At 50.8% G+C, this 12343-nt stretch overlaps 1 protein-coding gene across 15 annotated transcripts in view; it reads left to right on the top strand.

The window, feature by feature from the left end:
• Positions 1-12111, top strand: part of EPB41L2 (erythrocyte membrane protein band 4.1 like 2) — a 215432-nt gene extending 203321 nt beyond the window's left edge. For all 15 annotated transcript variants that reach the window (XM_077162888.1, XM_077162892.1, XM_077162894.1 and 12 more), the window contains 2 exons: positions 3468-3579; positions 10905-12111. In XM_077162888.1, coding sequence (XP_077019003.1) covers positions 3468-3575 — 108 coding nt within the window. In that variant the 3' untranslated portion in view covers positions 3576-3579; positions 10905-12111. The remainder of the gene's footprint in view (positions 1-3467; positions 3580-10904) is intronic.
• The last annotated feature ends 232 nt before the right edge of the window (positions 12112-12343 follow it).

Genomic DNA, 12343 nt, shown 5'->3' with positions numbered 1-12343 from the left:
CAGCTTTGTCGGATGGTGGCCCCAAGGCATGGCATTTCAGGGTTTCCTCTGAGGGATTTTAATTGGCCAGCTTCAAAGGAGACCAAGCTGCTTTTCTTTTACAGCATCTTGAAGAAAGGAAAAAGAGCAGTTCGGCTGACTGTTTAGCTGGGAAGTAGAAGCAAATGATAGTTACCCAGCTTTGAACATGATGCTGAGCTCAGGAAAGAGACTTTTAGTGAACGAAGTTTCTGGTTGGAGAAAGTCCCGAAGTGTGATGAGAGAGAAATGGATTCTCTTTACGCTTAAGAAAAAATCGCTCCCATTTTTACTCTGAACACGGTTTTACTTTACTGTCTTTTTCATGATGTTTGCTTATTTTAATTCCTTGAGAGGTTGAAGCGTTGTCAACTCTGAATTTTGACTTAGGAATGTCTTCTCCTCATAGACAACTAGTGGACTTGCCTGGTGACCACTGGAAAGTGAATGACCATGTGGAAGTCCCGCGGGACGAGAGAGACTGTCCCATGACATAGACTCTGCTGGAGCAAGCCCAAGTCTCTCTCCCTGTGGCATGGCTCGGCCAGCATCCGCCGAGTCCTCCACTGCGAGGGTGGATGTGAACAGCAGGGGCTCTGCCCTAGTGGCAGGGTCTCCCCACAGCCATTGTCCCCCTGTCAGGGTGGATGTGAGCGGCAGGGTCTCCCCCCTAGCGGCAGGGTCCCCCCAGCCGTTGTCCCTTCTCCCTGCCCTCCTCCAGAGCCTAGGTCCTCTCCAGCTTAGAAAATTCCCCCCCTTGGGATTATATTCAGATTTTATTATATGCATGTCTTTTGTCCTGTTTTTTCAGAAAATTCAAATCCAGTTGCACTGCTTCTTATAGGCAACCATTAAAAATATAATTTGAAATATAAAACCAAAAAAGATGGGCTGGCCACGGTGGCTCAGTGGCAGAGTTCTCGCCTGCCGTGCCGGAGACCCGGGTTCGATTCCTGGTGCCTGCCCATGCAAAAAATAAATAAAAGAGCCAAAAAAGTTACATTACAAATGCCCAAATCTTACAGTTAAGAGAATTGTGATGCTGTTGCATTAACTCTTGCTGAAAGACTGCCGCATGCCTTTGTGTTCCGCACGCTGGAGTCTGTTGTAACTCTGCGGTCAGAGATCAAACAAAGGGAGCAGACTCACCTCTTCATGGTCAGCTACAGAAGGGCCCGAGCTTTTTTGAGTACGTTTATTTGTGGCTTCTGGGATGCCGTCTGTGTTCCATCTGTCCTTACAGCCTGTCAAGAGGGGCTCGAGCTGCTTCAGAGTTGAATGAGGGAAGTCACTTCCCTGCCCCCGCGTTGCAGAGACTTTAACGTCACCGACAGCTCTTTCAGTTTCAGTCTAGTTCAAAAGGAAGCTTAATAGTGGAAGGAAACCATCTGGGTGTGAGAGAGAGAAGGAAATTCTCTCATTATGGCATGTTAAGAGAGGAGTATGTCCCTGGAGCTTGCCTGAGAGGCCTCTGTCCCTTGCGGCTGTACCCACACCAGGACAGCTCTAGCCAGCCGCACTTGCCCTCCGCGCGTCTTTCTTTGTAAAAAAAGTAACTTCTCCACTTGGGAGTGAGACGTGAGAGTGTTCACACGTTCTTCTTGTGGCCGAAATATGTTCACATTTTATTGTATCTAATCCACGTGCTCGTGCTAGGGACGGGACTTGGGCAGATTGATTTTGGGTGTGTACAGATGAGATAACAGCTTTGGGGTCCCCCGTCCAGCTCCCGGACCCTCTTCCTTGGGCACCACTGAGCGATCCCCTGTCCTGCGAGCGCTCCCTTCAGGGCAGGCACGAGCTCCCAGCATGTATTCCTCTGCATGACTCCCCCAGTTTGGGTCTCACAGGCCCGCATGTCTAGTGCAGCTTCGGTGGCGCATCCTCCGGCTGCTGCTGCACTGTGTCCTTCCCGTCAGAGCGGAGCTCCTGCGGAAGGGCCTACTCCCATCCCCCCATCAGGGCTGAGCTCCTGGGGAAGGGGCCTGCTCCCGTCCCCCCATCAGGGCTGAGCTGAGCTCCTGGGGAAGGGGCCTGCTCCCGTCCCCCCATCAGGGCCGAGCTCCTGGGGAAGGGGCCTGCTCCCGTCCCCCTATCAGGGCTGAGCTGAGTTCCCGGGGAAGGGGCCTACTCCCATCCCCCAATCAGGGCTGAGCTGAGCTCCCGGGGAAGGGGCCTGCTCCTGTCCCCCCATCAGGGCTGAGCTGAGCTCCCGGGGAAGGGGCCTGCTCCCGTCCCTCCCCCGCTCCTCCTTTGCCCCGCAGGTAGCTGAGCTCTCCCTCCAGCCGCCTGCAGGGTCCTTACCTGCCTTCTGTCTGAGTTTCTTTCCTGATGGAAGTTAAGCACATTTAAGGTCCTTCCAATTTTGTGTGTAAAAACACTTTGGTGTAATAGTTTCTTTCTTTGCAGCACCCCCTTTCTGGTGGAGTGAGGCCCAGGGTTTTGCTGGGCAGTGTCACGGCTGACAGGAGCCGTGGTGCAAACAAGAAGCGCGGTTGTCCCCTTATGTGTCAGAGAAAAGGAAAGAGATGCGGCTGTAAAAACCTGCAGGAGAGAGCGACGGTACCCTCTATCCCAGTGGAGTGTCTTTTCTGTTCTGGAATTCCTTCCTAGACTTTGGTCGTGTGTGCAATTTTTCATTTTTCCTCTAAGATTTCTTTAAAGAACCAAATTAACAGCAATTATGAAAAACATCTTTTCCCTTTGGAAAACACTGGTGTTTTCCTTTCCACTTAGTCACGACGCCTTTGTGGTTTGCTTTGTGCTGAAGCCAGGCTCTGCCTCTACCTGGCCCCAGCAGGGGGGTGGGGGGACTGGGCCGGGCTGCCCTCTCGCCTTGTGGGACCAGGGGCCCCCTGAGTGTCCATCCTTCCCGCGTTGCACCTGCAGCGGGGCTGGAGTCCCGTGGCCTGCAGAGCCTTCTGTCCCTGCTCGTCAGCTTTACACGTCGTCGTTCCTGTTACTGCTGCTCTTTTCATCGCTCTGTGCCCTGAGAGGTAGATGATCTCCCTGCCCCGAATCCTGCAGTTTAGACGGCAGTGAGCGCCCGAGAGGGCACTAGGGCCGGACAGGCCCTTGCCAGCGGGGCCGCCTAGAGGGGTGGCTGGAGGCCCTGCCGCCCCTGTTGCTCCGTGGGGCTGTGCACCGGGCTCAGCGCCCGCCCCGTTACCGCAAGAGGGCCAGCTCGGGGCCCGTGTTGTCCGGTCCTTGGGCAGCCCTGGCGGGGCAGGGCTCTCTGCCAACATGCTGCTCCGTGAGACCGCCCTGCGGGAAAGGGACACCTGCAAAAGCAGGACGCGTCCTCTCCAGTCACCGCCAGCCCATTTCGGGGCAGCCTGTGGCTCCCTCGGATGAGGAAGGCGCCGCGAGGCTGGTGGCCGAGGCCTGGCTGGCCGGGGTCCTCCCGCTGGGCAGAGCTGCCCTCCGCTCACCTGCCTTGTCCCCCGCAGGCGCTGGCCCAGGCCATCCGGGAGGCCCGCGAGCAGCACCCCGACATGGCAGTCACCAGGGTGGTAGTCCACAAGGAGACAGAGCTGGCGGACGAGGGGGAGGCATGAGCAGGTAAGGCCGACCACCTCCCCGTATCCCAAGGCCCAGCTCGGAAGTGGCTGCGGCCTGCGCGCTGGCCGGGGGCCCGCTGCCTGCCCTGCACAGGGGCTGGCGGAGACGGGCTTCAGCTGGCAGGGCACCCTGTGTGGTCAGGAGCCCTTCGGTGCTGCCACCCGGGTAAGGGCCTTGGCGTGGGGGAGGGCGCACAGCACTGTCAAGTGCTCTGAATACGAGCCCCAAGAACTGTGTGTCAGAGCAGGGGCCTCGGGAAGGGCCGATTCGACTATGTGAAGTTGAAAACTTTCAGTCAGACCAACAGAACCGAAATCAGGATAAATGACAGAGTCTAATATATATGGCAGAGAAACTATTAATATCCTGAATATTTTAAGAATTTTATATATCATTAAGAAAATTTAGATAGTTAAGTACAAAAATGGGTAGATTAAGCAAGAAAAGTTAAGTAGAAACTAAATGAACTGTAAACAAAATATGTCTAGCTTCACCATTGCTGGAATAAATAGAAATTTAAAATGCAGTGTGCTAGTTTTTACCTATCAATTTGGCAGTCTTTCTTTTTAAAAGTGTTCGAGAACTTGGGGGAGAAAAATATGCTCATACGCTTCTGTATTAAACAACCAGAGGATGTATATACAGATTTATATACAAGAATATTCGTGACATTTTTATGTGCACTAGCAAAAAGTTGGAAACACTCTAAATGGCCACCAGTATGGGGTTAGTTATGCATTATGCAGTTTCCTTCTGATAACTAAAGAACCTTTAAAACTGGTGCCACAGGGTGATGTGATGGCAGCGCAGGGGCAGAGCTCTCACCTGCCATGAGGAGACCCGGGTTCGATTCCTGGTGCCTGCCCATGCAAAAACAAAACAAAAAACTCGTGCTACAGTGTTCTTAAGGAAGTAAGTGTTCATAGTCATTTTAAGGACAAGTTTTATCTTTCTTGCGCAGCACATACGAGATTGCTTGTTTGCTTCTAAAGTGAATTGTGCACTGGGCAGTCTGCAGCCAGGGGCCCATGGATGGCCGGCCATGGGTGCACACCATCGAGGACCGCACCCCAGGGGGACATCCGGCCGCAGGGACAGGGCTCCAACTACCCCACCTTCTCCCTGCTCACTTGTTCATTTTGCCAGCCTGGTGGATATAAAAAGATATATAGCTGTGATTTTAATTTGCATTTCCCCAATTAATAGTGAGATTTAATATCCTTCCATGTAGTTATCGGCCATTCGTGTTTTCTCTTCTGTGTAGACACAGTTGTGTCTTCTGTGTAGACACAAATGGCCAAAACAGCTCTGTGAAATGCTCATCTAACTCTCTTGCCTGTTTTCTTTCTTTTCCTTTCCTCTCTCTCTCTCTCTCTGTAACGTATATTTTCTTATTGATGTCTGGGACACTAGTCCTTTGTGCGCAGTACGGGTTGCAGGCAGCTTCAGGTTAGTGGCACGTCTTTCCCGTTTACTACGTGGATGAGTTGACTTATTGGTACAGTTGGCTCTTTCAGGCTTTGCCTGTACAGCTCGGCTCCTTCTGTGCCCTGAGGTGTTAGAGGTGCTTTCGCCAGACATGTTGATGTGCACGAAACAGCTCCTGCTGCGGGATGTGGAGCAGTGTCCACCTGGCCGGGAGTCAGGGGCCGGCCAGCCCTGAGTATGGGAGCCCGTCCTGCCCCGCCTCGGCCAGAAGCCTCCTGTTCCTGTGTGCAGCTGTGCTGCCCCTGCCCCACGCCAGCTCGTCTCGGTCCTGGGCTTTACCCCCTGGGGCTGTGGGAATCCCCCCATGGTTCCCCTCTACTCCCTGGGGGTGTGGGACCCCCCCATGGTTCCCCTCTACTCCTGGGGGTATGAGATGACACCCCCCCCATGGCTCCCCTCTACTCCTGGGGGTGTGGGACCCCTCCCCATGCTTCCCCTCTACTCCCTGGGGGTGTGAGACGACACCCCACCCCTGGCCGTGGTTTCTCTTCCTCAGGAGTGCCTTGGCTGGTCTCAGTTCCCTGTTCATATAAATCTCAGATTCAGGTTATTAGGTTCTAGGATGCATGCTAATTCAAATTTTAATTAGAATTGTATCCACTCTATAGCTCAGTGTGCAGAGAATTACGTATTTGTAAGTTTTCAATCTTTTTACCCATAAACATTTATATAGATCATCTTTAATGTCTTTAAATAACATTTATATAATTTTTACCAAAGGAAGTCTTATAAATCTTGCATTGGTTTTATTACAGGGCAGCTTATATTTTCTGTTGCTGTTATTAAATATCTTTCTTTAAATTGAATTTTCTAGCTGTTGCTAGTATAGAATTACTATGGACTTCTCTTTATTGATCTTATATCTAGCAACCTTAATGCTTCACATTTTATGTATCACTTCCAATATAGAGTCTGTAAAAGACTTGCAGACAGAAATCTCTTTATTTTAGCACAATTTAAATTTTAGCACAATTTAAAAATTCAGTCGCCTGAAATGTGCTGTTCTGTGCTGAACACTGATCTTTTTATTTTTGAGATGTATTTCCCTGATGGCTTTGAATATGGGAGGCCGAGAGCCTTCTTAGCTGGAAGTCAGAAGTATAGGGGCTACGTTTTAACTTTGCCAGATATAAAATTATGTGACATTGGGCAAATCAGTGAGGGTGGGAAAGTCAACCCTTCCTAACTTCTAGAACTTTTTAGGATATGAGATAACGAGTGAGGACATAGTGTTATGCACATGTAAAGTGGTAATAATGTCTATTTTTCCTCTAACTTCTGTGAATCAACCACATTTCTTAATGAGAAATAAGACAGAAATTAGTGGCTGCTGTGAGCATTGCCAGGGCCCCTGCTTTCTCCTGTGGCGTCTTAGTGCCGAGTAAGTTAGGTCTGTCCCTTTTTCCGGACCCCTTATATTCAACATAATGGACACACTCTCACACACCTGTGCAGCCTTGAAGCTGCCCGTCTCCCGGGCCAGTTTATATGAGCAGCTTTAGGAATGTGAAGTGTGAATTAGCATAGAAAGTGAGCACCCCAGGTAAGTTTTGGGAAAGCTTCATTGTTTCCTTTGTTAACATATGCTTACTGAGCTCCATGCAGGGCGGGCTAGGGTGCTGGGGATGCAGGGGTGCGGGAAGCAGGCAGGGCCCTTCTGCAGCGAGGGCAGGGGCGGGTGTTGGCAGAGTAAGCAGGAGGTGACTGCAAGTGGCATGAGTGCAGCGAAGGGAATGTGCAGTGAGGGTACAGATCGGGGCTCTGCCTCAGAAATAGAACCTGTCACAGAGAGAGAAAGTGAGCTGAGCGCTAAAGGCAGGTTGTTGTCTCCGAGTCATTTCCCTCTCCGTCCCCGCAGGCTTAGCCCGCTGTGTGGAAACCCCCTTTGTGGTCAGACTGCAGGGCTGGGCAGTGTTTCTCCTGCGTCTGCTGCCCTGTGCCTCCCCGCCGGGGTCTCACAGAGGCAGCAGCAGGACCAGGGCAGCGTCTTAAGGCCACACTAGAAGCGTAAATCACTGTCTGAGAAGCACCTGCCCGTTTCCCTCTCCAGACCTGTGCGCTCTCCTCCCGACTGCACCTCCCCCTTAGGGGGGCTCTGAGCATTTGCGCATCCCTGAAGGTGGGGGTAAGCTGGTCACGGAAGCACCTGCCAGGGCTGAGCCTTCTCAGCTTTCCCAGGCGGGTGGTGGCCGCCTGAGGCGAGAGGAGCGGAACGTAGCCCTGTGGGAAAGAGGGCGCCCACATCTGTAGATGAGGACTTCGCCACGGACTTGCGATTGTCTTAGAGCCTTCCAGGGGTGCTCTCCACGCCCAGTTTATCCCAGATGCTTATTTTCAGGCCCTTAAATGGTCACAAAGTGTTGCTGACCCTGTCACCACTGGACCTGTGTCCCGAGCAGTCCCACAAAGGGACAGGTCTCCTAGCTTGGTCTGGGCAGCTTAGAAAGAACCGGCCACAGGAGAGGGCCATGGCCAGCACCCCGAGCCCACAGGCCACTGGAGAACTGGCACCCCGGGCCCTCAGGGGGCTGGCTGACCCCGGCCACACCCCCTTGGCACCTGAAGCATCTGTGGTAGCCAGAGGCTCCCAGGGGAGCGCCTCTCGTTCATTTGCTTGTCCATCGTACAAATACGTACCGAGGGCGCACTAGGGACAAGCCGCTGTCCTGCCATTGAGATTTCAGAGCGTTCAATAAGGCCTGTGCTCGCCAACAGCAGATGCCTGGGCTGGAGCTTAGCTGCCCGTTCTGTGCAGGTCCAACCCTGGTCGAGCGGGAGCACGGAGGAGGATCTAGGTGGGAACGGGGTCGGGGCAGCCCCTAGCTGACGCCGTGAAGGAGGTGTGGCGGGCACTGCGCCGGGTCTGCTGCGCCCGACTTGGGTGCTGGGGGCCCCCGAGAGGCTGAGGCCCAGCCGGGAAATGGGGCCGTCGCATCTCCTCCGGCTCTGCTGTCTTCCCCGAGAAGGTGGGCAGCGGCGGGCGATCCAGGGCCGTGTGCGCTCGTGCTGGCATTCCAGAAAACTAAACTGGTCGTTCCGTGAGCAGGTTAGATACCCCCGAATCCCCGTCCTCCCAGTGGGTAATTGAACTAGCGCTGCGACTTCCTGTACTGTTGTGCCTGTTTAACAGCAATCTCTGAGTGAGACAGCGCGTTCAAGCCCACGTTTCAAAGTCAGCGTCCCGTTCAGGGCTTGGGGACACACACCTGCCAGCCCCGGGAAAGGGCATGAGGCTTCCGCAGAGCTGCAGAGTGGAGCAACGCGCCCGAGTGGTCTGGGGGCTATGGGCCCTCTGTCTCAGGGCCCCATGAGGACCCCCGCAGAGCTTAGAGGACCCCAGAGCCGCTGCCTCCAGGCAGCTGCTTTCGTTCAGAAGCCAGGTTTTTTCCAGGTGTAGCTCACGTGTCCCATCTTCATTTCATCCCATTGTCTAGTTGTGCTGGTCACGTATCTACAATTAGCATCTTATTGGGGGGCAGGGCAGGGGCTGGGGTGGGGACCTGGTTGGGGGGTGTGGAGGGGGGGGTGGGGACTGGGGGTGGAAACGGGGCAGGGGTGCAGCACAGTCTCGGGAAGGCGATTGGAATATTTCACAGTGCTCACTGACATTGCATAGTCTAGGGATGGGAAACAGAAGCAGAGACACAGTAGTTTGTTTTGTTTACTTGTATTTGACCAAAATTGTAGTGCATAAGGTATAATTCATGCACTTAGTAGCTAATTGATCTTATCCGGACTCAAGGTGAGCCATGCCACAAGTGAGAGCAGTTGAGCTGATGCCTACAGATGTACTGATCAAGAAAAGAGGTGCAGACTTTGGAGAATAGGAGGTCGAATGCAAGCTTAAAAAGAGAGAATTATTGAAACTCGTGGTTCTGGTGTGAAGACCAGCGCCTAGCTTTCTGTTTGGCTGGGATGCCATTTAAACCCCAAAGAAAGTTGGTAAAAACAAAATTGTCAAATATTACGTTTATTTCCCACTGATACATGCCAAAGAACATACACTTTCTAGAAAGCCGGTGCTGTTGATGTCCTCTAGTCCATCCTTATCTCTTCTTCCAGGGTGGACGTTTGATGGTGGCACTTGGGGAATATGTTTCTACATGTGTTTAAGTGTCAGAAGCAGTAAAAAGAAAAAGAGGCGTGACTGTGCAAACAGAAAACCCACGTAATAGATGACACCCCACCTGTGCCGAGCAGAAAGGAGATGGAGTGCTCCAACAGAGTGACTAATTCTCTCAGAGCTGCACTTGATTCGCTGCTTTTTAGATAATGAAATAACCGAAATGCATTTGACATTGAAATGACAAATGTCCTTTGATTCTGAAAGCTGTGTGGGGTAGTAAGACCAGGCCACGCTGTCATACTACCTGTTATTACCTGGGAAATGGGTGTCTGTTCTGGTGGTTTATGAACAAATGGAAGTAAACTTATATTTGCAATTTGTGATAGTAAAGGTTGAAACTCTGAGATGAGGACCTCTTTTCTCCCATTCCTATATATTTGTCTATTTATTGATCTACTCATGACTTTGAATGAAGTTTAATTTTAGCTTTGTTTTATGAACTGATGACTCAGGGCAAAGTGGAATTTTTATTTTTGGCAAGAGCCGATTCTGTGAAATACAGTGACATGAGTGTAAGGGGTGCAGGAAGGGTCTGTTCTCCCGCAGGTTGGGGGCAGTGGACGCTCGGGGCCCCTTCCTTGTGAGCCAGGCCCCGTGGCTGCAGGTCTGTGGGCTGAGCCCCCGCTCCAAAGAGCGTCCATAATGTGGCTGGAAGTCGGGGAACCCCCAAGTCCAGTTTGACTGGTAGTTTTACCCATCCCCCCATCCCACATTTCCTTAATCGTTACCAGTTTAGAGAAAGAAGGCTCTGTTCTCTTCAGTGATTTGTCCATCCAGAGTCAGATGGAAGCACAGGTAAGGAATGATGGAGTCTCCTCAGGCAGCAGCCCTGGGACGCCTTGAGTCTGATGAGCCAATTGCATGAAATAATCCGAGGCCACGGGAACACCTGAGATGATGAACCCAGATGATGGGGAGTTCTGGTCATTAAAACAAGCCTGAGTCGCATTCAGCCAAACCGATGTACACTCTGATTGGGAGCCCACTGCTCCAGGAGAGGACACGGTCGCCACTTTCCACTGCCCCCGAGTGCCAGCCCTGCTTCCAGCTCTGGCCCGGCAGCCCCCCAGCCCCTGTGGGAGAGAGGCGTGGCAGTTGGACTTTGTGTCTGAATGCTCTCTCTGAAGTTTTTTTTTGCCTCTTGGGTCCAGTTCATACTTCTCAGTGTAGTGTATAGAATAGAGCCAGTACTTTTTACCTGACCTTCCATTACTCACTGGGCCCTCACTTAGCCTCAGTAATGCATGTTTCTTCTCTGCGCCTCCCGTGCTTCCCCACGTGTACCTTGTGCCCATGTTAATATCCTTTACCTTCTCCTCTCACCACCGCCAGGCTCCCTTCCTGTCCATTTCATTGGAGTAAAGTTCCAGTTTGTTGTCCTCCCTTCTTGAATCTAGTTTTAAAGCCTCCATTGGTTTCTTGTTCTTAGACTCCTGTTACACAGGTTGTCTTGACTTTGCATCCCTGTACTGCCCTTTGGCAGTACAACCTTAAACAACCTTGCAGGTGGTCCCCGTCTCTGTCGGTTCTCCAGGGGCCGCCAGGTCCTCAGGAGCCCAGAGGCTCCCTTCTCTGTACACAGACGTGGACGCCGGAATCGGGGCCGACTGCAGCTGCCGATGGTGGATTTGGAATTTGGTGAGCATTACGTGTATTTTCAAAACCCACATTTTGGGATGCTTAAGCCTTGTCTCTTTTTCTTTACTCCTAGAAATCAGTTTTTTAAACAACACTCAGCTGTGTGAACAGGAAGAATTTTGACCACCCGAGGCCTGAGGCTACACCCCTGCTCCAGCGGATTTCACCCCGGCTGGCCACGAGGACCAGAAGCTGCAAAGTTCAAATGCCAGCCCCCAGCCTCCCCCAACAGTTGGTCCATGCTGCCCCCTCGCATTTTAATACATTGTTTTGTTTTATAACCACTTCTAAATGTTCTTGGTTCTCTCTCTTTTTTTTAATTAGGGCTTTGTTTTTCTCTGCTGTTGACTCTCTGTGCAGCTGCCTGCTCTGTACAGCTCATTCTGATCAGATGACAGTGAACAGAGCCAGCCTGAGCTGGTGAGGTGCCATTCACTCGAACAGGTGCTCTTGTCGGAAGGGAAACCCTGCGACTAATTGCAGTAGAAGCATTCTTCTTTCCAAAGTCTTTCCATTGCGTTCTTACAGTAAATATTTACAGCGTTTTCAGGTTACAGTGCATATTTACTGTATGAGAAAATATTAATACAGAGTAGAAGCATTTCTTGCATCATGAAACTTTTCTAATGTTTGAGAATTTCCTTGGATATTTTTATATATTGAACCCTCTTGACTTTTCCAGTCCTTTGACTTTTTAATTTGAGTGAAAAGTCAGAGACTCTCTGGGCTGGAGAATCCTGAAGACGTTTACTGACCGTGCCCTGTGCTCAGCTACCCCTAGACCCGCAGTACCAGCTTTGCGGGCACACACGCTCTTCGGCAGCATTCCAGAAACAGGAGGGAGGAAAAGATAAAAAATTTCCTCCCTTCTCCTGTAAGATCCAGGCAGCTTAAAACTTCAGCACTTTCATTTTTTTCTTAACATGCCCAGATTTCAATACTTTCCATTATTTGAACACTCATGCTTGCTTTGTGTTAAACCTCATCTCATGTGAAACTGACCTTTTGGTACTGAGCAGGCATCTCCTTGAGATGGTTGGGTGATCCACACAGGTGTGACGAGCTGTGCTGGTCTTTTGTTGGTTATAAGAAGGTGCCACCATGTCAAGCTGACACCAGACCCCTGACAGGGATGGATTAGCTGGAATGAACGTTTTTCCTGTGCTTTTGACCCTTTGTATAGTTATGCCAGATTAGATTCATAGCAGCTTCAAGTTGTATTAAATGATATTTTGCTTTCTATAATACTGTTATAAAATAAAGTTTGTTTATTCTCTAAACTTGTCACTTTTCTTTTAATAAAGATTTTAAAAACCCAACTCAAATTTTATTTTCAGTCAGAAGTCCTAATGTTTTGCAGAGTATAGTGTTTTAAAAATAGGTTACTCAGATGGGAGGTGGTTTCTTAGACCTTACACCCAAAGCATGAGCTTTGAAAAAAGAAATAGATAAAGGGATCTCCTCAAAATTAAACACTTCTGTGTACTGAATTTTGTCAGGAAAGTAAAAAAA

This window comes from Tamandua tetradactyla, chromosome 5 (assembly GCF_023851605.1).
Source record: "Tamandua tetradactyla isolate mTamTet1 chromosome 5, mTamTet1.pri, whole genome shotgun sequence".
NCBI lineage: Eukaryota > Metazoa > Chordata > Mammalia > Pilosa > Myrmecophagidae > Tamandua > Tamandua tetradactyla.
Note: the sequence above shows the minus strand (reverse complement) of the source record. Positions and strands in the feature narration are given on the sequence as shown.